This window comes from Pangasianodon hypophthalmus, chromosome 2 (assembly GCF_027358585.1).
Source record: "Pangasianodon hypophthalmus isolate fPanHyp1 chromosome 2, fPanHyp1.pri, whole genome shotgun sequence".
Lineage (NCBI taxonomy): Eukaryota > Metazoa > Chordata > Actinopteri > Siluriformes > Pangasiidae > Pangasianodon > Pangasianodon hypophthalmus.
Genome location: NC_069711.1, coordinates 30,726,259 through 30,750,450, shown reverse-complemented (window position 1 = coordinate 30,750,450; position 24,192 = coordinate 30,726,259). Strand labels below are relative to the sequence as shown.

The window sequence follows — 24,192 nt, the reverse complement described above, 5'->3', positions numbered from 1 at the left end:
AGCAGTGCCTTTTAAATAAATCACTAACTTTGCTCTTTGTTAAAGCCACTTGGCAATATTGTACCTCCTTCTTTTCCTCTTCAGCTCTCTGAACATCCTTGCACCACGCATAATTTAATTAAACACAACCAATCTGGTATAGCAGATTTTTTGGAGAATCTTTGCTCAATAAAAGTAAAAACGAGAGTGGTTCTTCCTTCCGTTTTTTTTAAAACAATATTCGTTGCCAATTCCCACTCCATATCTGCTTCCACATGAATCTGTGAGGGTGCAAGTTTTTCGCAGTTCATCTTCTGGAAATTTCTCTCATAAAACATTATAAGATGGCTCAACACTCTTGGAGGAGAGCACTAATTTCCTTTCTTGCTATAACTGAACCAAGTACAAGGGGAAAATGGACCAGGGTTTGATTCAAACTGACTAAACACTGCACTCTTAGATAGTCAGGCCACTCGAGTACCCTTTCCTCTCTTCTTTTACCAACAATGTTGGAGCTGCAAAGCCTCATAGAGAAGTGGGAAAGTGGGCAAACTTGTTTGTTTTTCCACTACAGAACATGGATGAGCTAAGTGTGACAGGATTAATAGAGTAATGAGTAGGACCTGAGCTCTACACAGATGTGGCTTCATGTGCGGTGTTGATTAAGAAGGCAGACGGTGTGACACGGTGGAACATGCAGAACATCGCAGCAGCTGTGCGTCGTCACCCCTTTTGTGTACGACACTGTGTATGTGGTGCAACGTTCAGAGAATGAACTTGAGGTCTCTGACCCGGCTTTTGTTTCACTCCGACTTCCTGTAGTCGACTTCTCTTGCGGGAGTTAAAGTGAGATCGAGAACGGAGGTATGAATGTAATTTTTTAGCAGCGTGACAGAGCCGTAGGGATAAAGAGAGCTCTCCGTCTCCTTCTCTTCCTCTCTGACGGATGATTAGCTCTTATCTGTGTGTGGATTTGACTCGAGCGCTACAGCTGAGTCAGGTGGAGTCCACAGGAAATGAAATCTCTCTCTCCATTCCACCAGGGCTGGGCATAATCCCGGCAACCAGATTAGCATGCACGCTAATTGAACGCAGCACCCCCTTATGCTAACCTGTTTACTGTTTACTGGGCATGCAGGTATCTCTGTTGCTGTTTGATATTTCTAAGCATACCCATCTTTCCAATTAGCAAAAGATTTCAGATTAATGCTTGTTTTTAATCAGTCGGTTGGCTCTTTAGTCACTAACAACAACAAACAAATGACAGAAGCTCTAAAAATAAAAGTATGTCTATATTTAAACAAATGGATTGGAGAGGAATTTCAGTGCCTCTAGTCTTACTAATGAAGAGGTGTGCAGCTTTTTACACATTCAGCGGACAAAACTCTGCCTTTGTCTGTCTAATGGTCCTTTGGCACCTTGAGTTCAGGAGCAGCCAATTTGTAACAGTGACAGTATGTGTGTGTGTGTGTGTGTGTGTGTGTAAGGTGTGTGTGTGTGGTTAGCGCAGTGCTAAAGCTACACTGGTTCGCTTCAAGGTGTAAAAGCCTGATTAGTTCCTCTCTGCGGCGCTGCGGCCGGGAGGATGTCACCAGACAAAAACACCCACGCGCCTTTCATCCTCACACACACCTTACACACACCGACGGAGATAAGGACCTCAATAACAAACAAGCTTGGGCAAACACACACATATATACATAGACACACAAAAAAAACACACAGCCTCACACAGTGATAAAAAAACGCCTTTACAAATAAAAACATTTAGCAACACCTCTCTCTCCTCCTTTTTTTCCCCTCACACACAGACAAACACACAGACACACACACACTCCCTGAAGCTTTCACTCTCTTTATTCTTTACTCTTTTGTGATATTCCCCAGGTAGGCCTTTCGTTCTGCTCAGGTCTTGCAGCCTGTCGCTGCTCTCTGCCCCTGTGTCAGAATCAAAACGTTTTTCTTTTTTTTTTCTTTTTAGAGAAGACAAGGCCCAAGCGCCCCTTCTTCCTTCTCTTATCCGAGTGTTGTACTCCCGCCGTCTGTATGACTCCCCGCTCGTGTTTGGTTTAACCAAATCAACAAACAGCTGAAAGGAAAAAGGAGGAGAGAGAGGGAGAGAGAGAAAGAAAGAGAGGGAGAGCTGGGAAGGGCGCAGCTCCAAATGCCTTCCACTTCCTGTCCAGATTATGAGATAGGTGACACGCCAATATTTCACCTCCTGTATTTGGTTTAGTGTCTCCCCTGTGACTTACAATCACAAAGAGGGAGGGAAGGAGAGACAACATGGACAGACGGAGGACAGAAAGAGGAGAAATAAGGAGAAAGTGAGAAGAAAGAGGCAGATTCTTTTTTTGCCCAGTCTACACAAAGTGCTTGTTTTAAATGTTTTTTCTTACACAGCATAATAGTTTACCTTAGTTTACCTCAGGTTAGCTGGCATGCTAATGAAGTTGCTTGCTGGTTTTAATGACACCATTAAATTGTTTACCATATTAGCTTGACAGTTAGCTTGTTAGCAAACATACAGCTAGGATTTTAAAATATTAATCTTAGCTAAGCACACATGTAGCTAACAAAATCCTTTCCTTAATTTCTTGAGTGCTGCTTAGCATAAAATTCAGTTTGGTTTTATTTACATTGTATAATAATGTAATAGCATGCTAGCAAACTTGGCCATTTAGCCAAGTTAGTCAGAAAGCTACTTCTAATAGAGGTGTAATGTGTTAGCTAAACTAAAAAAGTCATAGACTAGCAAGTTGTGTTCCGTTCTGCCTTTCCCAAGTCCTGCTTAGCATAAAATACTGATTGATTTTATATTTGTTTCTTGCTAGGGAAGTTGTTTCCTGGATTTAATAGCAGAATAAAATAGTTTCCCTGTGTTCAAGTTCTGTTATGTCAGATAACTACTTCTAAGAAGGTAATAAACATTAGATAAGATACATACTATATGTAGCTGTCTTTTTAGCTGCATTTAGGCATGAGATTAGCATAGCTAATGATGCTAAACTATTATGCTGTGTAATTAAAACCAGTAGTTTGTGCTAAGCAGTAGCCCAACGATGCTTGCTAAAGGCTTGCTAGCAAACATGGCCAGTTACATAACATCAGGTGCTGAAAGGTGCTGAAAGAGATGTAATAATAATAATGTTATCTAAACTAAATAGGTCATTGACTAGCAAGTTAGGTCCCATTCTGATTTTGCACAGTGCTGCTTAGCATGGAATGTCTTTTTGATACACAGTAATTTATATTAGCTTACCTTATGTCAGCTAGCTGGTTTTAATTGCTGAATAAAATAGTTTAGCTCATGTTAGCCAGCTTTCTCTAGCTCTGCTATGTCAGGTAGCTACTGCCAGAAATGTGATCTTATCCTTAGCAAAGAAAAAAAAAACTTCCTGTGTTTAGGCAGCTGATTAGCTTCGCTTAGCAAGGTGAATTATTATCCCGTGTAAATAAAACCTGGATTTTATGCTAAACTGTAGCTAAACTCAAGCCAAAGAAGAGAAAAATATGGTTAGCTGTGATGTCACTTGATCAACTGCAACCAATGCTCCTGCAACTACTCCTTCTTATTTATGATTATTTATAATCCTACCCCCTTATACACACAGACACACACACACACACACACACATGCACACACACATATACACACACATACTCACACACACATGCACAAAGGTGTTATCCATGAATAGATCTCTGAATCTGAGTCTACCCAAGCCCCTCTCTCCCTCTCTTGCCCGCCAGTAATTATCTGTTTTGAGTTTGCTAATAGCCAGAGGAAGGGCGTTTCGGCAGGATTAAAAGGCTTCTGTATCTGACGTTCAAAGCGATGAAGGGGGCATAGTGGACGTGGAGAGGGAGATATGTTTTTCCCTCCGCACCGACCCTGGAGACAATAAGCCATGCTTCCATATCAGGTATGCACTTAAAAGGGGCTGTTAGGAGCGTGCCGTCTCGAGGAAAAGCAGCGCCAAGATGAAAGACTTTTGTTAAAAGTTCGGCTCGCGCAGGTTTCCTGTGGACTACCGCAGCTCTTAATGTACCCAACCCGCACTGTCCACTCTTCCTCCCTCTCTCTCTCTCCTCCCGTGCTGTCTTCAAGGGGGGGGAAGTAAACCCTTCTAGCCGCCTAGATTAAACGGAGAGATGGCGACAGGAAGCAGGCGGGAGAGAAAAACAAAGGGTGGCCAGGGTGAGGGATGCTGGGAGCTTTATCAGGTTGGCGATGGAAAATGCCAGTTTGTCTGACTCCCAGTTTTTTTCTTTTTCTCTCAAAAAGTCCAAACAGCCTTCTTCTCTCCTTCTCCCTTTCTCTCATCCTCCTCCCCCCACACATGTTCTTCTCCCTCCTGCGATGACACAGTCTTCTGTCCTTTTCGCAGGGGCACTGGTTTGGTAATTAAGGAAGAGAAAAAGCTTTCATTATTGTCTTGCTTATCTTTTCTGGAAGGAGAAACGCGAAAATCCCCCAACAAAGAGAAGCGTGTATAAGATGATTACGCTACAGTCCCAGAACCAAAATATCGAGAAGTGGGGGAGAAAGTGTTTCGCTGCACTTATAGAGTGTGCTAGAGGATTATGGGAGAACTCTGCTAGGTTACTGATCGAGGCAATTACCAGAAGGACTTATAGCTTGACCTGAAGTTCTGCAGTATATTTGATGATCATGGCTGTATTTCCAGACATTGACATGGTTGAAGTTGAAATCCATAATTGGGCAAAATTTCATAATTTCGCACTTACACCAAATATATCTTGGCATTTTTGGCTTAGATTTTTGCCTCATATATCGAGTGCAAAAACTAAACATCGCAGAGGTGTCAACATTGCCACCTAGTATATGTCAGCAGACAAGACGGCTCCATGCTAACAGCATAAACGATACACAGCACAACCAAAATACAAAAACAAACAAAAAAAAACACAGTTCCACATTTGTGTTTTCTTGGTTGAGGTATGTGAATTCCTGTCAAAGTTCACAAGTGCAAAGCAAAAGTAGCAAATTGTTCACAAGCCCTGTCCTTTCCCCTTCAGTAAGTTTTATTTGTATTTGGTCTGAGCTCTGCTTTAACTTAAAAAGCAAAGTTTTCAGGTGTCTCCTGTATCACTGTAGCGAGAGGTCAAACATTGTAAATGCTACAGCTAAATCATAGATGTTTTGCTGGTCAATTCCATTTGGCATGGAAGACTGAAATGTAATTTTTCACAAGTCTACTGAGAATAGGTTCAAGTGGCATGCTGAGGGTTAAATAGTGAGATACAGCGCAAAGCACTTTCTTTTGAGCCCCCACTGTAAAGATCTGACGCAGGCAGGACCATTGGGCCATCCAGCTCTCAGGAGACATGGTGACCCTCAGAATTCTCCGGCTGCTAATCGGTGTGATGGCTCGCAGGCATAGATACCTCAGTGTGCATGTGTGTGTGTTTGTACTCCCGCTGAGCTCTGCTATAAGGGAGTCCATAATGACAATAATGTGTTTAACTTGTAAACTAGTCGGAGACGGATTACCGGTGTCCACGAGAAGTGCGCAGAGGCGACGATTCAACTGTTCACCTTTTTCCCTCTACATCTGTCCTCATAATGACCTGTCCTCTCTCTCTCGCTGTCTCGCTCTCCTAGTCTCTTTCTCTCTCTCTCTCTCACGCTACCTCAGGCGTCTTCTCTCCGAGTCTTCATTGCATTTCCCAATTAGAGTCGGACTCATTATTAGTTTATTAGCAGTGGCAGGGGCTCAGCGAAATGTGTTTGCTGATATTCAGTTGTTAATGACCAAATTCAAACCCTATTGAACGTATTCACAGCTGTGAGAGGTAGGCTAATAATAGCTTCCCAAAAACAAAAGATGAAGGAAATGGCATTATAGGGGCATAACAATGGAGGCCCATTGGAGCTCTAATGGCATGCCCTTTCATTTAGAAATTGTTTCCTTTTTTCTCCGAGCTGCTGCAGGTTTTTCTTTCTTTTTTGTAAAGCCTCTCACTCAGCAGAGGCATTTCTGCAGGTCAGGAGAATGTGTGTTTGTGTAAATCGAGCGTTCTGAAAGGTACCCTTACCTGAGGAAAATACCTTTCCTCTCCTCCCTGCCATCAAGTCCCTCAAACCCCCCAACATTGCTCTCTCATTTCCCTGTTATGTGACTTCTTTATTCAGCATTAGCATGGTCTTAACAAGGCAGGTAAATTGTTCATTAGGCTGTAGGTAAGGGGGGTGCTGGGAGTGACGGAGGGGAGGGGGGGCACAGGAAAAGTGAGAAGAACAAACAAGTCGAGGCATTTGTTCACAGTGTAATCTACACATCAATTATCCTGCTGCGCTAATTAGCACCTAGCCATACCCCAGGTACCCGGCGCTCACACAAGCTCCAGCTTTCATGCCCCTGATCAAAAAAGAAGCAGATTGACGGAAACACAGGGAGAATAAACCCATGGGCTGGTGGAAGGAAGGTAAGAGAGGAAAGAAAAACCTTAGATCAAAATTTCCTTTTCTACATCCTGAAATCCAGTGTGGAATCCCACCACAGCTCGAGTGAAAGGAATCTACTCAATTATGTAAGGGGACATGCATGAATATCATACATTGTGTACCCAAGAAGAAAATTGGTGTGTTATTTTTGTGCCACAGCCAACATGTTTGCTAGTGCTTGGAAAATTCATACAAATGTGTATAAACTCAGCTTCAAAATGGTATGATTCCATAAACTACTTCATTGTTTCTGCAAAAAAAAGAAGTCCCCAAATGTGCCGTAAATTTGAGTGGAGTCGAGCTTTCAGAACGGCGAGATGGATATGAGGGCCTTTGTCATGCTAACAGCCTCTGTTGTGCAATAAACGTATAGGGGGCCGTTTTGTTTAACTGGCCTGCCTGAAGATTAAGCTTTAGAAAGGTGCGTTTAGCATGTGAAAGACCAGCAGGAGGTTCCCCCTCAGTATGCCGTGTGTGTGAGGGGGGGCACTGTCTCAGGTCGTCAGCACTGAGCTGGAAACCGCAGCTCTTCTCTGTGAGAGAGAGGTGGCTCTTCGCAGCAGAGGCTAATTAAATATGTGGTGTGTGTGTTTGTGAAGCAGGCGGTGAAAAGGTAGGTGATACAGAAGAGGGGGAGGGAGCAGGAAAAAGGCACAAATGATGCCGACAAAACTGCTCCGTTTGTGTTTACATGCACCTGCTTCATGCATTAGTAATAAGATTCTGTAAGAACTTCTGTCTGATGCGCTGAGGTTTGCTCTTAGCACAAGATTCTTTCTCTTCTTAGAGGAAGCTGGTATGTCGACAATGCATCGGTGGGAGGGCATGAAAGTGTTGTTGTAGAAGATAAGATGCTGGTATGAATGGCTTGGCCTTTTGAAGGTTAGCAGGGGCTGTGGCGTGTTGGAATGGTTCAGAAGAGATGAGCGGTAGATGGATGTGGTGTTATGCTGGAGGTTAGTAGGGTGTGTAGAAAACTTTGTTTGAGGTAAGAAGTTGTTGGTTTTTGGAGGTTAGCAATGTGTAAAATAAACAACTGTTTGTTTCAAAGCGTGGTAAACATGTTGCTGTAGTTAACTTAAGAAATTGTTTGATAGATGTTAGGATGGATGTGCTACAACACTGAAGGTTAGCAAAGTGACAGTTGGTGATGGACTTAAGAAATGTTTGGTAGAACTAAGGCAGTGGGGCATCAGTTGTTAGGGCTTTGGGCTATTCATCAGAAGGTTACTATTTCAAATCCTAGCACCATTAAACTGCCACTATTTGGGCAGGTTAGCAGGGTAATTTTCTTGGCTTATTTTGTGTAATAAAATTCAGAGGTTAACAGAGTTTGAGACATACATTTGGGTCTGTTTAAGGTAAGCCATGTGACAGTCTGATTGAGTTAAGGGCTTGAGATAAAGGTGTCTTGGTCTGATAGAGGTAAGACACTGGTGATATGCGTTAGTATAAATGTTGTAACCCACTGGAGGTCTGGTTTTGTTCAGGTAAGAACTGGGATGTGGTGTGAGGGATGTGTTGCTGTGGTTGGTTGATGGTATCGTAAATGGGTTACGAAATTGGAGAAAAGAAGGGTAAAAATATGTTGGGTAGGTTCAAGTAACACCTGACAGGATGTAGGATGAGCATGTGTTCGTCTGGTTGAGGTAAAAAAAACGTGGATGGTTGTTGTATTAGTAATACATGTTACAGGTTAACTGGTTGTAAGGTAAGTGTACGCTGGTCTGGTTGGAAGATATTATCATAATGGGTTACCATGCTGCAGGAAAGAAGGGTATAAGGTAAACCCATGTTGGTTTGGTTCAGGAGACAATTGGGAGGTTAGGGTTTGGAGTATACTCATTGGGGTAACGAAGCTTAACACTGCACAACTGTCTATGTCTATAGCATTGGCTCATTGGGGAGTGTAACAGTGTCAGGTGCGATTGGCTTGGAGTGGGAGAACTCTGGGGCTCCTGGAGTCACCAGGGCCTCATTTGCTGATTGGAGAGTGGAGGTAGCAGGATGAAAAGGGGCTGTTTCCTGCTGCTTGTTTGATACCTGGTGGGGAAGCTATTCAGGTGACAAAGATCCAGCCTGGTAGGGGGGGAACAGATGTGCTTTACTCCCTCATTAGCATTTGAATGAGCTGCTCAGATTGGACTGGCCAGGGGGGCTGAGCCCCTCACCTGGATAGTCCCCCTCTGATCTTTACACCATCTGCGGACTTCTGCCCCCCATCCTCAGATCGAGTTATCCCCCAACACACACACACACACACACACACACACACACACACTGATCTGACCCCCTTTAAACCCTCTCCCCGCCCCTCCTGACCCCCTCGGCTTCAGCACTGGCAGAGTTTTATGACACTAATCGACCTTCGTCAGCCTGGAGCACAGATGCTATTCAGAAAATGTGCCTTCACACAGATTTCGTCCTCTCATTGTGCTCAAAACGTATCGGGAACATTCGGCTCTACAATGAGTCCCCAGACTACGACCTGGTTCTGCTCGAATTTGGAATATGTCCAAAATGGCATCTTTACCAGCCAAACCCTGTCTCATTTCTTAAATAAATTCTTGGCTGTCATACTTTTTGAACATTTTTTTCCCATTCGTGTGCACAAAAATGCATCTTCCATATTCCACAACATAAAGTTAATGAATTAAACTTTCCTTTCATTGGTTCTGCCAGAAAATGCAGGCGAGTGTTAGTGATCAGATCATAAATAACCCCCCCTGTGCATATTTAATGGTCTTTCCCAAGCCTGTGCTGTTTCTGTGTTTGTTCACGTTGACACTCTCATTTGCCACTTCACCGCTTGGCCATGGAGCTTGTAGAAAAAAAATAAACATGCGAGGACACACTCATTTTGTTTTTACATACCTCTGTGTTTTGATTGGTCAGGAGTCAGTGACAGACTGATAATGTTGATCTTCAGGTGCTCGCTCAGTGTTCCTTAGATAAATGTTGCAGCCTTTCAAAAGGTTGTTCTGAGCCGTTTGTGGAGGAATGCGGCGCAACCTTGACCAGCTCAACGTGTTATTTTCACCCTCCCTTATCTCAGAGTCTGCCTGATAGTTTAGGCGGCTTGTAAAAAAAGGTGTTTAAAAGTTATGTGGGAAAGAGAAAATGGGCTTTTGATTTCAACATTAAAGGAATATCATTTTCATACTCAAGCTGCAGAATTGCTGAAACCACCTTACAGCACGAGTGTACACGCTTCCTTTTGTCTGCGGTTTCATCCCATTAAATACACACCATAAAGAAAATCACGATCAAACGGGCGTGTTATGGAGAATAATTACAGCCGAGGTCCGGCTTGGCCATTATTAAACAAAAACGCACAGTAATCTGCTCTGGCAGTGCAATATGTTACTGTAGCATTCTAATTAATCTTACAGGAAGTGTAATAAATTTACAATATCAGATTGGAGCAATAGTGTATATAGATTTATTAATGCTTTTAATCAGCTTTGGAAAAAAAATAATTTTGCACTGATTTGCTTACGTTTGAATTTGCATATATTTAGTGCACCTAATTTATTTTTATGGATTCCTTTTTATTAAAATGGGGCATACAAGCCTTGAGCAAGAGGGAAAAAAAAGTAAAAATGCTTATTTCTACTCGGAACATCCTTACCATGGTGCGCCAAAAAAGCACATTCATTTTAGTGACAGGACAAGCTGCTGCAAAACTCCATTTTATATTCAGGCCCTGCCAAGTATTAACAGGTCAGCCGATTACTCATTTCAGTGCCGAATGTATTATTGTATTTATGATGGGAATATTTGCATGCATATTTGCAGTGAGAAGTGGTGTAGTTAAGAGGTGATTACGTGGTTGTGCATTGTCCAAGGCGTAACTCTTTTAGGGCCCCTGAAACAGCCACAATGTGAAAAAAGGAAAATTGTACATTTAATTTGTATAGACGATGGCATGAATAAGAAAATATATTATCTTTCATATAAGACATAATCTTTCAGGTGCTGTGTGTTCGCAGCTCTATGATTCAGCCATAAGTTTTAGTATTTTTCTTCTCTTTTTTTTGTTCTTTTCCTGTAGATTAGATGCTGTACTAGTTGGATGAGAAAGGGTGTATATGGGAGACACGGATGTTCACACAAAGTCATCATTTCCCATAATTTAACACTCTATATTCACTTTCTATGCAATATAAGATGAATTCGTAAACTTTAAGTGTGACGGCGTCCAAAGAAAAGGGGTGATGAAATGGATGGATGTGAAATATCTGATTTAAAAAAAGAGAAGATTATTCGTGGTGGATTTTAGGTTTGTGCACTGTTGTGAGTGCATGTATTAGAGTGAGAGAGAGAGAGAGGGGGAGACAGAAAGAGAGAGATCTGAGTAGATCAGCAGAGTCCTCTCTTATTAAATAGGCCGGCTTGCTGATAAGACCCAACTGTACGTTATCAATCTGGCGCCCGCTGCACCTCGCATCAAACCAACAACAGCTCACACTGACCCTGTCAGCGCATTCCACTACCTGGGAGTATGTGTGTGTGTGAGTGTGTGTGAGGAGGATAGGAATAGAGAGATTGTCTCTGTGCCAGTGTGTAAAAGAGCATTGGTAGGGGAGGTGGGAGAGGCGTGTACCCATGGCACTTAGCCATTCTATCTCTTCGTTAGAGGTGGTGGTGGTGGTGGTGGTGGTGAGGGGGGAGGGTTGGGGGAGTACTGGGATTGGCAGCGATGGCAAACTCTTAGAAAACATACAACAGCTTTGTTCCTTATAGCAGGAGATCTGAAACTTTTTGTACCCTGGGACCTTTTTAACTATTAAAAAACATTCCACAGACCCCCTCTCACTGCTGATTCATTTTACAACCATAATCTAACTATTCAAATATGAGTATGTAGTAATCATTGTGTACAACAATATTTGGGTTTGGATTAAACCTATTCATTTCAAGTGACCTGTCAGTTAGTCTAATCACTATAAGAAGTCAATAAAAAAAATCTGGTGCTTGGACCCCTAATAATAAGTTTCATAATGGTGGGTTGTGACAAAATAAAAACAAAATCACAGATCCCACTTAACCACAGCCATACAGAACACAACGAGATAGTATCTTAGACATATTATGCAAGCACATATTATGTCTATTACACAACCATGTTTATGTTAAATTGAATGACTGTTTGAAAAAGAATTTCAGTATTAGGCACCATTTTGCTTTTAATTCTGCTGTCATGTCTATTTGCTTTTTTTCCGTACATGCTTTCACACTTTTACTCCTAGCACTCTTACATAATGTAATATGATTTTAATCACTTTGCATCATTTTCCATCTAATTACCGTTTAATAAGCCTTTATATTTGGAAATCTGAAGCATCATAAAAGCTCATTTTTCTTCCTCGTGTTATTCTTTTTGACCTCAGTTCTTTTGGCTTTGCTTAAACTTTTAATTTCATATGTTTAAAGCACTATGTTCATTAGCACGCAGCGCTCTCTGATCTGGAGTCAGTGACAGCGAATCGCAGCTCAGGCCCGAGCGCAGCTGAGCACTTTTTTTTTTGGGGAGTTGTAAATATTTGATGGGCGACCTGATTCAGACGAGTCAAGCACCATTTCACACTCCCTTTCATGCACGCCGCTGCCAGATCTGCCTGCCTTGCTCACACGCTCCACAATGAGAACAGATTTAGGTGGGAAGACATCAACAACCCAGATACAACGAACACCAGGGACCAGGTGTCTCTGCACTCGTCGCTCGATTCAGTCCCCGCATCTTTTCTATTTATACACATTTATGGAATAAACAAGGCCCGGAAAAAAAGAAAATATGAAGTATCCTGAGCGTTCGCCTCGGAATGGCTGAAGCATAAAAGAGCTTTTCAGATGCGGGAAAATAACAAGTGTGTGTCTTTGTGTGATGAAAGTAGCGGCTTTCCGACAGTTCAGACTGAGAGGTTTTTTTTTTTTCTTTTAAACCCTGCTAAAGGTTTTGTGTGTATTTGGTTAGTTACAGCAATTACGGCCAGTAAGTGACAGCCAAAAGCACGCGAGAGAGAGAGAGAGAGAGAGAGAGAGAGAGAGAGCAGACTGCTTCCCTGTGCAAGACTCCTCTGTCGAACATCTGCTCAGAGATTTGCATATTAATTAACCCATATTAACTCTAATTATTCTGGGAAATTATCAAATAAATTAAATTTTCTAATTTTAACCTTTCCTTTGCTTGACGGATGTCAGCACAGGAGGAAACCCGGAAAAATTTACACTCACCTGGGCAACCGTTTTACTCCTTCTTTATTTTTTTCCCCCTCTTGTTTCAGCTCTTCTATTTTTTTCCGGTGTTGGTCCCGGGGGCAGCCGAGGGAGCTTTTGTATGCCTCGGTCTCTCTCTCTATCTTTTTTTCTGTTTTTTTGGCTCCCGTGTCTGGGAGGTGGGGGACGCTGGGCCAGGAGCATGTGTGTGTGAGTGAGTACAGATGGCGAACTCGGGCAGGACGACTAGAGGAGGAGAGTCAGGCCACCGAGCCGAGCAGCCGAGCAGCCGAGCAAAGCTCCGAGCTTTCTGTCTTTTTTTCCAGCCTGTTGCTTCGGCCTCGGCAAATAAACGCGACTTTAATTCAATTAGGGTCCGGCTACCGTGGCTGGCTGCCTCATGGTAGAAATGATTGAACATAACAACCCCCTTGCTGACACACACGCAGAAGCACAAGGGCTCTGAAACACTCCGGAGCTGGTTTGGTTTGCTTTGCTTTACACTTCACTGGGTTTTTCACCGTCCACGGGGCAGCCTCGATCTTTTGTTCACTTTTGGCCACTGTCCTTTTTTCCCCCTTCTCTCTTTCTCAACACCAACCTTTTTTATCTGTTGTTTTCTTATCCTGTTGTAGGACATTTTATATTATTTTTTTATAAAGGGATTGGCAAGATACGCCATGAAATAATATTTGTTTTAAAATAAAAAGTCTTTGGTTGTTTTAAAGGCTTAGTTTGATAGCAGACCGAATATTCGTGAGCATCCTCATTCAGAGCCGTAAACTGTTGTGAAAGGAAATGATGACAGTTTACTCTCATTGCTTACTGAATAGGCAGCATTAACATCCACCTTAATGCTTTTACACCCCCATTCCCATTGGCACACACACACACACCCCCCCTTGAGCCATTCAGGTGATCTGTGTGTATGAGACAGGCAGGAGAGGGCATAGTTATCCTCCAATAGGGTTACCAACCTCACCTATTACCCCTACTGACACACAGCAGCTGCTCCAGCAGGCACAACATCCAGGAATAGCTCCATCACTTCTCCACCTCGGGGGAGCTCTGATCTCCTGCTCTCCCATAACCAGAGGCCGTTGTCTGGGCACCGGCACAAGCCTTCCCCTGGATCTGGATCTACTCTGGATTTTTGAAAGAAACCATGCCCCCAGGTTGGATTGTGGTTAAGGAGAGTGTAGGGATGGAGACATTAACTGCACAGGAGTCTAAAAGAGCATTATTCAAGACAAAGTATTTGCAGAGGAGCAGTGGTAAAGGTATGCAAGATGTTCTTGGACAGTCTGCTTTGATTAAACAATCTGGGACTCCTCCAGATTACACTCTAATGATATAAATTTTCTTTGGCGTGTTATAAATATTCACGTTGTCTTGTAACAATGCTGTCTTGTCAGGTTTATTGAGGCTAACAGGTAAGAAATGGATAAGTGGGTTTTTAATTATCCATTTCCTGCAGCTGCTTTAGGTCTGAATTGCTTTATTTGGCTTAATAATGTGTCGTTTCCTCAGTTTTTCATTTTGTCACGTTTATGGGTTTATGGATTGTATTTGTAACCATTCATGACTTGATATACACAAGTGAATGAAAGTGTCTTGAAAGACTTTAAAAGCCAAAAAAAGAGAGCAGTGGCACTCTTTTGTGAGTCAAATACTCTGACAAAAGACATGATTCCCTCCACTTTCAGCCTTAAATGATTTTATGATCACTTGTGTTCCCCGCAAATGGCACTGAATTGCCACAAAGCCCTCACATGTCGGTTTTAAACAGACTAAACATTGTTGTTTGTTTATTTATTTATTTAATTTTTTTTAAACTATTTTCATTTTTCGAGTCCCTTACCTCAGAGCACTGCTAGCCGCTCGTAGAGGCGCTAGTCATCATAATCAATACCAAATGCACAATACATGTCATTAGCGTCTGCCCTGTGTACCGTCTAACTGACAGGCCAATATGAGCGCCGTGAATAGGTTACGATGGGGAGCGCTAAGCCTAGCATTAACTGAGACTGGGGCAATTAAGGGTGTCATTTTAATTATCTGTAGCATTCGAGTGAGAGATGTTCCTTTTATTTACTCGAGATCAAAAGCAGGAGAGAAAAGCCGCGAGACGTAACAGGTAGCATCAGACGGAGAATGGCAGGCGTAATTGCCTTTGTTGCGCCTGACACTTGGATGAGGCAGAACCAAATAGAGCTTGTCATCTGAGGAGAACTTAGCCGAGAAGTAAACATTATCATTTCTTTGTCTCTTGCCGCTAGCAACACAAAAGATTGATTAGCAGAGAGGTGAGGAACAGAAATAATGGCCGTGGTGACATTAGCAGGTTGGAATTATTGTGTTGAAGTGCACAATGCCAGCCGAGGAATGGCTGTCTGTCAGAGATGCCATTTAAACAATACACACACTCTTGAGTAAAAAATTTTTCCTCGCTCCTTGTCTGAATTAGCAAAGTTCTGCCCTCCCCCGCCATTATTGTTCATTCTTTTCAAAACGTCCAACAGTAAGTACTAAGTTGCTGGCAGATTTTAACTTCTGCTCAATATGACACTTCTTATATTCTCTGTCTCTTTTTTTCTTCTCTGGCTATCTCTTGCTCTCTCTCTCTTTATCTATCTATCTCTCTGTCTGTCTCAGTTTTTATGACTCATCAGCTAACAAACATTTAAGAAGTGTACTCTGTTGCTCAGGCTCACACCGCTACCCTAATACTCAAAAATTGGACCCTTTTTCAGCATAATGCAGGAAGTACAATTTTTAAAACACTAAAGTGATAATAACCCATTTACAACCAATCAGTGAAGATCTCATATCAATAAAAAGCAGTAATGATGTTGAGTGCTATTTGGAAACACGTCAAGAGCTCATTTTCCAGCTTTCCCCAAGAATTTCAAGGGACTCTAAAAATGACTTGTATACAATATTTATTGATAAATTATATATGATCTTTAATTGTGCAAAAGATTTGTTTTTGGTTTAAATGGTGTTCAGTGATTAACAGTTTCCTACTTTATCCACCAATGACTTTTGACTACCTGTGGATAGTGGTGCAAGTTGGATTTAGTCGTCACTTCATCTCTATCGAACGACAGCGATGCAGCAGCGCTTTAGTTCTTTAGTTTGTCCATCTCTCAGTCCTCCTCATTTGTACACCATATGGATAAGGTTCCAAACCTTCAACATTCACGCTAATTCCGCCGTCAGTCGCTGTAGATTGCTAACTAGCCGAGCTGAGTCTCTGACGTAACAACCAACTTTTCTAGCTGCATTCTTGCACTAACATCTCCACCACCTTAACACTGAATTTCTCATTAATACGACATGTAACATTGGTTAGAAATGGTTAATGACAAAAGAAGCTCTTTTGTTTTTAGGAACTAACAGCGAAATCTGACTGTTATCCCTTATGTTTGAGATTGTTCACCATTTCTGGCTTATTATAAATACCACTGCAACTGAGCTAGCAATATCCTGCTTGGGAGTCAGTGCAACACATGACTGCTAACTTTTCACAGGAATAACAAAAATGAAGCACCAACCAAGAATTTAGTTAAATAAAAACGACTTAAATATATATATATATATATATATATATATATATATATATATATATATATATATATATATATATATAAGCATATTTCATGTGTTTCAGGGTGGAGTTTTCCTTTCTGTGGGTTTGTCCTTGGACCTTGTGTTGAAACTTTCCTTTATTACTTTCAACAGATCATTCAGATTTTCTCATATTTATCTCCTCTGATATTACGTTCTCTGTTTTTTTTCACTCTTCTTCCCAAAATATTGAGGTCAGACCCCACTGCCCTGTCGCCGATGAGTCATTTGGAGTCTACCCAGCCCACTGAAACCTGCCCTGCTCTGTCTGTGTGTGTGTGTGTGTGTGTGTGGAAAAGTAAAAGAAAGAGCTTTTTAAACCTGTCCAGCCTTAGATAATTTCATTCAGCCATCTTCTGGCTCGCAGCTCTTTCACTTCAGCCTGTGGATCAGTATTTGAGAGGGATGGGGTGGGGTGGGATGGGGAGGGGGGGTGGCTGTGCCCAGGGCTTCCCAGGCCTCCCGTTCCTTTGTGTTGCGCCCTAACCTCACACAAACCCCACAAAGCAAAAAAAAAAAAATAATAAACTAAACGCTGTCTGTCTGCTGCCAGGCAGGGAAAGAGTTAAAACCCCTGTAGGAGTAGGTGGAGGGGTGGGCACGGGGCAAGGGGGGGGGCGTAAAGGAGAACATTATCAATCGCACCTAAGGTATATCTGGACCACACATCAAGTTTTGAATGTCTCACTTTCCTTTCTCCGCATCTATTCTTCCTTCGACCCCCCCTTCTTTTGTCTTCTTTCTTTTTTTTTTTTCTTCTACCCCCTCTCTATCAGTGAGGGCATTACCCAGTCTGAACTTGCCTAAACCCTTGTGGTCACACCTCTTGAAAAGGTTTTGTTTCCTCCGTCAATTGGTATTCAGCCCAGGTCAGCGGATGCCTCTGGCCTCGGCTCCGTCGCCGTTTTCATTTTAATTTGCACCTGTTGTGCAGTTGTTCGGAAGGCAAGTGCGGGCCGGCGGATTAGCCAAAGATCATGTTATGAACAGATATGCGCGGTGTAATCTTTTCTGTCCACAGGGGAACGGTAAGAAAGCCTGTGCTTTTCACAATCCAACCCCCCCCCCTTTTTTTTTTGCTTTTCACATCCGTGAGAGTTTTATTCAGAGGGCTGGCTGATATGTGACGAAAAAGTCAAGTCTGAGAAAAAGTTAGCGACATAATTATTTTCCCTGTTTTTTTTTTTCACTGGTTGGCATCAAGCCTCATGCTTTTCTGCAAACTGATTTGTTTTATCGAGCAACTGCAGAGCACAGGACCAGCTCAGAAAACTCTCTGTTCTTTCATTGTTTTTCCCTTTTGTTGGTTCCCATGATGTCATGGCTTCATGGTTGATTGTATTCCAAAGACGAGCCTCGCTTTCTGTCTCTAATGTCTACTAAATATCTACATTATTTTTTATGCTTGTATTTTAAATGCAGGTCAGTAGATGAATGAGAAGTTAAATTTTTCCTATTTTAGTCTGCAGACATTTTAAGATTCAGGCATTTGGACATTTTTCCTTTCCTGAAGAGAGGAAAGCCCTTAGGACATGCGTTTGTCACTCACTTGTCACTGACACCACTGACATATCACATATTTTGAGATATTTTCAGAGATTTTTCATTGTAAGGAAAGGCATGGAGGAAAGTGATAAAGCAGAAGAAAAACACCTCCACCTGAAGACCAAATATATTCAGTTACACAGTCTCAGAAATCAGAATTATGCACAAATCAGCAAAATTACCACGTAAAAAAAATTTGGGTTTTGAATTACTGATGAAATGAAGGGATATTAATGATATATTTACATCTGATGGAATGTGAATGTGAAGCACGTGTGAAAGGTGCAGCTCTCTGGAATCTCAGGCTATTTCGGCGCATCAGAGTAGCAGCTGGTTGCTCACACACACATAATGCACCACACAAATACACACTCACACACACACGCACACATTATGCACTCGTGTCATGTTATGTTATATTTATGTGATTCATTTTTGACCTCATAGTCATTAGATTAAAAATTTACCCTTCGTGTTTCAGTGCTAAACTATGAGAACGTAGTGGAGACCGGATCCGAGACAGACGAAGAAGACAAGCTGTTGGTATCCGAGGAAGACGGGCTTCTGAACGGCGCCACGAGTCCAGCCAGCCTGGCCAATCACGAGCCAGTGGTGCCGCTATCCCCAAGACTGGGCCACGCCCTCATGACGAAAGTCGATGACGAGGAGGACGAAATGCGGGACAGCGGCGTGGAGCACGTATGGAATGAGAACGACATTCTGAGAAGCTCCGTCGATGGTACAGGTACAGTTCTTGAGTTCTTGTTGCAGCTTCTACTCTGTGTCCCAAGCCCCGCCCCTTTCATATTGAACACACCCCTTTCATTTTCATAGTGATATCGCGGCAGGGATTGACATTATAATATAAACATTGGAACATAAACATTATCCATAAACATTAAAGGTTTAGACTGTACGATTTTCAGGTGCGTGGACAAGAATCGCACATCGTACGACAATAAAGTTCTTGAATCAGTTTCTTTTTTTAAATTGATGCTACAAAACTCTACTTACAGAACAGCTACACAGACGATAGTGGCAATGGCGAAACAAACATTTGATTTATTGATATAAAACGTTAGCACGAGTTACAAAGCTACAACGCATGCTAATGGATATAAAAATATCCTTATTTCCTCAAGCTAAATTCCTTTTTTTAATGCCTCAAACTTGTCTTCTTTGCCTTTTCTGGAGAACGTATTTTCTCCAGACATAACATTGCTTATCACATTATTATACTAAAATACTAACATTGCTATTATTATACTAAAGGCTTGTTTTTATTTGCGAAATCATGTGATCTTCATCGCGATCATTGATGAGTTCCTAAATCGCATGTCTGTCATTAGAGGATCTTCATCGTATATTTAGACACGAAGAACACGTGATATTGTAGAGTTAGTTAGAGAATTCAGCCAACATTTTATTAGGATCTCGTAAAGTCTAATAGTAATAATCTTTAAAAAAAAGTCTAAAAGTTATGTACCTTTGCGTAGACAGAGTTAGTTCTCCTTCCAAGTTTTGTGACCTTGTTTAAGTTCCATATCCAGGAAGCAAACTTGACAGTAATTTCCCATTTTTGCTGAAGAATTGAATGACATTTCTGACTGGGAGCGATGCCTAGAATAAAAAAAAAAAAGATTTGTACCAAGAACTTACTTCCTAATTAGCACCAGAGCTAACCATTTCTCTTTAAATGTACGATCAGATTCAGCGAGTGTGAGATATTTGGAGTTCCCTGACACCCTCATTTGTAATTAGCGCCACATTAGGACGAGGGAGACCCGGCAAACTTTGTACATTTTTTCCTGCAAGCGTCATTGGCGAGCGAGTGGCAGTCATGGATGCTTGAGAGATAAATACTTTTAATTAGGGGGAGAGGGTAATCATTAAAGGAAGCCAGGCTGCTGCCGCAAAAAAAAAAAAAAAAAAAAAGTCGTTAACAATCTTAAATGAAATTTTTATTTTTATGATAGCCATTTACATGTATAATAAGAGTCAATGATTCTTGGAAGCATGTGACAGAAACGGAGTGTGGCGAGAGCTGGTGGAAGACAGCCCCATTTAAATGAGCCGGGCTCGGCTATTCATTTCTGCTAATGAACTAGCTGTGCGCGGGCTAGGCAGAGAGGGAGCGTTCAGGAGTCTAAAAATTTAATACGCTCCAAATAATATGGCCATTTACAGAGGAGGAGCTGGGCTTACTGGCGTTATTAACGTTATTAACTCCAAATTCCCTTCAGGAGACGATCCGTGATCATTATTTGCAATATTCCTGCGCAATTTTCCCTCTTTTTCGAGGAGGAGTTTGGAGAGGGGTTCCGCTTTGCGACTGTAATTTCATTTTTTTTTCAATGGTTGTAAATCATGAAAGATAAACAAGTGCCTGTTTCAGAGAGTATTGGTTAATTTGATAAAAGCTCTCGGAGCCGTAGTGTCTGAGATTCAGCTGTGTTGCAACTCGGAGATAGCGTGTGTGTGTGTGTGTATGTGATAAAACCTGAGCGACATATCTGAAAGGCAGGGGAGAAGTTCATTAGCTTTGGGTGAAGGAAGCAATCCCTCCCTCTTGCTTAAATTCACCGCCACTTTCACTCTCTCCGGCTTTTTTTTTTTCACTCTTTCGGTGCCTCAGTGTCTGCAGTGGAACCTCAGCACATAGCTCAAGTTTGAGATAAGACTCCTCTCTCTCTCTCTCTCTCTCTCTCTCTCTCTGGGTGTCCATCTCTTTCTATCGGTCTCTCTCTGCTAATGTCTCTCACTTTCTCTCCCATTTTCTCTCCCTCCATCTTTCTCAATCTGTCTATCTCTCTGTCTCTCTCTCTCTCTGTATCTGTGTTTGTCTCTGTGTCGGTCCTAATTCTCTCTCTATCTTTGTCTCTCTCTATCTTTCTCTCTCTCTCTCTCTCTCTACATATATATATATATATATATATATATATATATATATATATATATATATATATATATATCCCTCTTCTCTCTCCATTTCTTAGTCTGTTTCTCCATCTCTTTCTGCCTGTCTGTCTCATTTGCTCTTTTGCTTTGTCTCTCTCTTTCAGTTTCTCCCTCTGACTGTCTCTCTCTCTGTCAATCTCTCCATATTTGTGTGTCTCTCTCTCTCTCTCTCTCTCTCTCTCTTAATAGATCTCTCTCTGTCTGTGTGTCTCTCTGTCCATCTGTGTTGGTATCTCTCTCTCTCTCTCTTTCTCTCTCTACTCTAACCAAATCGGCCACAGCCGCCGTCCTTGACATTCTTCCATCCCACAATGCACTTCACACGGTGTGCTGGAAAGCGTGACATCATTATCTCAGCCGCCCGGTTTTGAAATAAATCACCTGCGTTCTTTGGCGCTTTCTTTCTTTTTTTCTCTCTCTTCACCTTCTCTTGCTTTTCTTTTCGGGCCAGCCCGAGATTTTTTTGCAGGAGAATAACAAAAGCGAAAAGGGAACCGTGTGTTTTTGCAGAGCGGGGTTCCAGCGCTTAACCGGCCGTAAAGAAGGGGAATGTTTTGAAAAGAAACACGCCGTGTGCTGTTAGGTAGGGAGTGTTTGGCGACGGGGGTGAGAAATGGCGGCCGACAACGCCGGGGTCACGGAGGGAAGCCGAACACTGGCCTCTTCCTCCCTCTTTTTCTTTCTCTCCTGACCTGATGGATCAGCGCTGATTTATTCCACTCAGACACAGGAGCCAGACACACAGGTCTCTCTCACATACTGACAACTATAAACCTTTCTGCCCAGATAAACGTGAGACGTGTGTGTGTGTGTGTGTGTTCAGAGACGGTATAACGTAGACCACGTCTTCCTCCTACTGGAGGACAGCTCCATTCTCTCTGACCTCTCTTTATTTTCAGTAGCAACTTCACTCTGCACATACTGTCTTTTCTACATTTAGTTTGGGCTTTAAAGCTTATTTAAAGTACGTAGACCTTAGGGATCACTTTTGTACATTTTAAGGAGTGTCTTCTCTTTAATACATCCCAATGGAGGTCCATATCCTTCGATTCACATGACTGGATATCCTCCTGACTGCAGATGTGTAGACACTGGTCATGTGACAGCGTCCAAAATCGCTATAATCAATCCCAAAATAAAAATAAAAACTTACTGGCATGGCTATCAAAAACAAACTTATCTTTGTGATGTTAAGTGTAGACGTGGGCAAAAATAAATAATATAGCTACGACTGCTAGCTATGTTGAAGCTGGATTCGCTTAGGTCTGAACTGAAATCTATAACATACTGTATATTTTAAATGTTATGATTTTGTTCTCAAGAATTCTTTTAGTATTTTTGCAAAGTTCAACAATCAGATCAGATCAATTTTTCACTTACGTAAGTGAAAAATGTGACTAAGAACACACAACATAAGGTGTAGAGTTAATTAAGAAACTGCATATGACCCTAACCTGCGTGAATGGATGAGTGTGGCGGGTGGAAGGGGATTCACGGCACAATCACGCTGTGATGTCATCAGTGTGAGACAAAATCGCATCAAATCTCTCTACCAATCTTTCATTTTTTTTTTCAAAATATGAGAGAGTACATCAGTTTTTTTTATCTGTCCTTTCATTACAGTAACAGATTCTACATTCATGTGTAAGGTGTCTTGCTCACTCTCTCTCTCTGTCTCTCTCTATCTCTCTGTTTCACTCTTTCTCTGAGTTTCTAAGAAACTACACGAATAACAAATTCTTTTTACGTTCCATCCTGCCTTTTTTTTTTTTAAATTAACCCTAGGTGGTGAACAAAATTTTTTAGCTTTCTAAAAAAAATTTTTTACAAGAGGCTACTTTCCACAATTTATTTTTTGTCTTCATTGTCTTAGTTTTTTTTTTTAGCACTCCTGTGCTTTGTTCATATATTAATGATCACACATGCTAATTAAACTTTCCAATTAATACATCCTGCTTCCTCAATCCTCTATATATCAGGTTTTGTTTGAAAAAAAAAAAAAAACACATAATATACATCCCCAGCAGTATTTTCCTGCTCAGCGCTATGCGTAGCGGTCACATGAGAGGCCGGGGGAGGCATGGCAATATTTATTACAGCCTCTGTCTTCTCGGAAATACCTTGATTTAATTTCTAAAGCCAGACCGGAAGGACCTAAGAAGGACTCCCTAAGTTAATTGTCTCTGGGACTCTGACAATGCGCTCTTGTCCTCACCCCCGCCAAGAAAAATCCCCCGAGCTGGGTTTATGGGACGGTTTATTCGCGTGGCTGTTTTATTTATGTCCGTCCTACCTGAGGTTCTGCCCCTTCGTCCAACACGGCATGCATTAAAGAGATTGGCGAGGTGTTATGTAATGAGTTAAATTTGTCGTGTAGCATATGCTCAGGTGGACTTTTTTTCCCCTTGTTGTATTGCATATGGTAAATAAGTCTCTCTCTCTGAACACTTCTTCATTCCTCTCAGACCCTTGACTCGCTCTTCTTCTCTCTACAGATGAACTGAAGGACGACTTTGACAGCATGGTGCCTGACGCCACTTTACAGCCCATTGGGAACGGTACAGGTGAGTTTCACATGTTCCTAATGTTGTTGTAACCACACCCCCACCCCCACCCCTTACAGAAGTCACATGACCTTTACATGGGAATAATCACATGATTCACATAAGGTTTTCAGACACTTTTCACATGTAGGGAATGTGTTTTTTATTTTCATGTGATTTATTTGCCCCACATGATTCATTTTCACATGATTCCTTTGCCTTCCATGTATTTTTTAAACGATTCTTTTCACTTGTGATTTTTTTCTGGATGAGTCATTTGTTTTCATGTGATTTTTTTTTCCACAAATGATTCATTCATTTATTTTCAAATTATTTTTACACAATTCATTTGCTTGCCGTGTATTGTTTTTAAAGATTCATTTGTTTTTACATGTGATTTTATCATGATTCATTTATTTTCACGTGTGATTTCTTCCCCACATGATTCTTTTTTTTTTTTTTAATCAAATGATTATTTTATTTTCACCTTTAATTTTAGCACATGATGCATTCGTTTTCACATGTTAATTTTCAACATTTAGGGCATTTTCTAGATGTGATTTTCTCACGTAAATAATTATTTTTTTCTTCACATATCACATGTAAAAACATTATGACGACATGTGAAATGAACGTTATTTTCCTGTTAGGGCCCACCTTCCATTTACAATCAAACCTGACATCAACAATTCTCCCTGAGCATTACCTCTCGCCTCCATCACATCACCGAGGCGCTCTGATTGGCCGTGGCGCCGGCCGAGTGATTGAACGCTATTAAAAAAATGTGAATTCTTCCTCATGTCTCGAACTCTGCCAGCGCTAACCACAGCTCTGGCTCGGGACAGA

The 24,192-nt window shown here is 41.6% G+C and overlaps 1 protein-coding gene across 5 annotated transcripts in view; it reads left to right on the top strand.

Annotated features, from left to right (window-relative positions):
* The window catches only part of zeb2b (zinc finger E-box binding homeobox 2b), an 84,393-nt gene that overhangs the window by 47,153 nt on the left and 13,048 nt on the right, over positions 1–24,192 (top strand). For 2 of the 5 annotated variants that reach the window (XM_034311857.2, XM_034311845.2), the window contains exons 1-3: positions 11,139–13,950; positions 18,327–18,590; positions 23,299–23,367. In XM_034311857.2, coding sequence (XP_034167748.1) covers positions 13,836–13,950; positions 18,327–18,590; positions 23,299–23,367 — 448 coding nt within the window. In that variant the 5' untranslated portion in view covers positions 11,139–13,835. Of the gene's footprint in view, positions 1–11,138; positions 13,951–18,323; positions 18,591–23,298; positions 23,368–24,192 lie in introns of those variants that run through there. The other 3 variants (XM_053227400.1, XM_053227399.1, XM_053227397.1) reach the window with 2 other exon arrangements.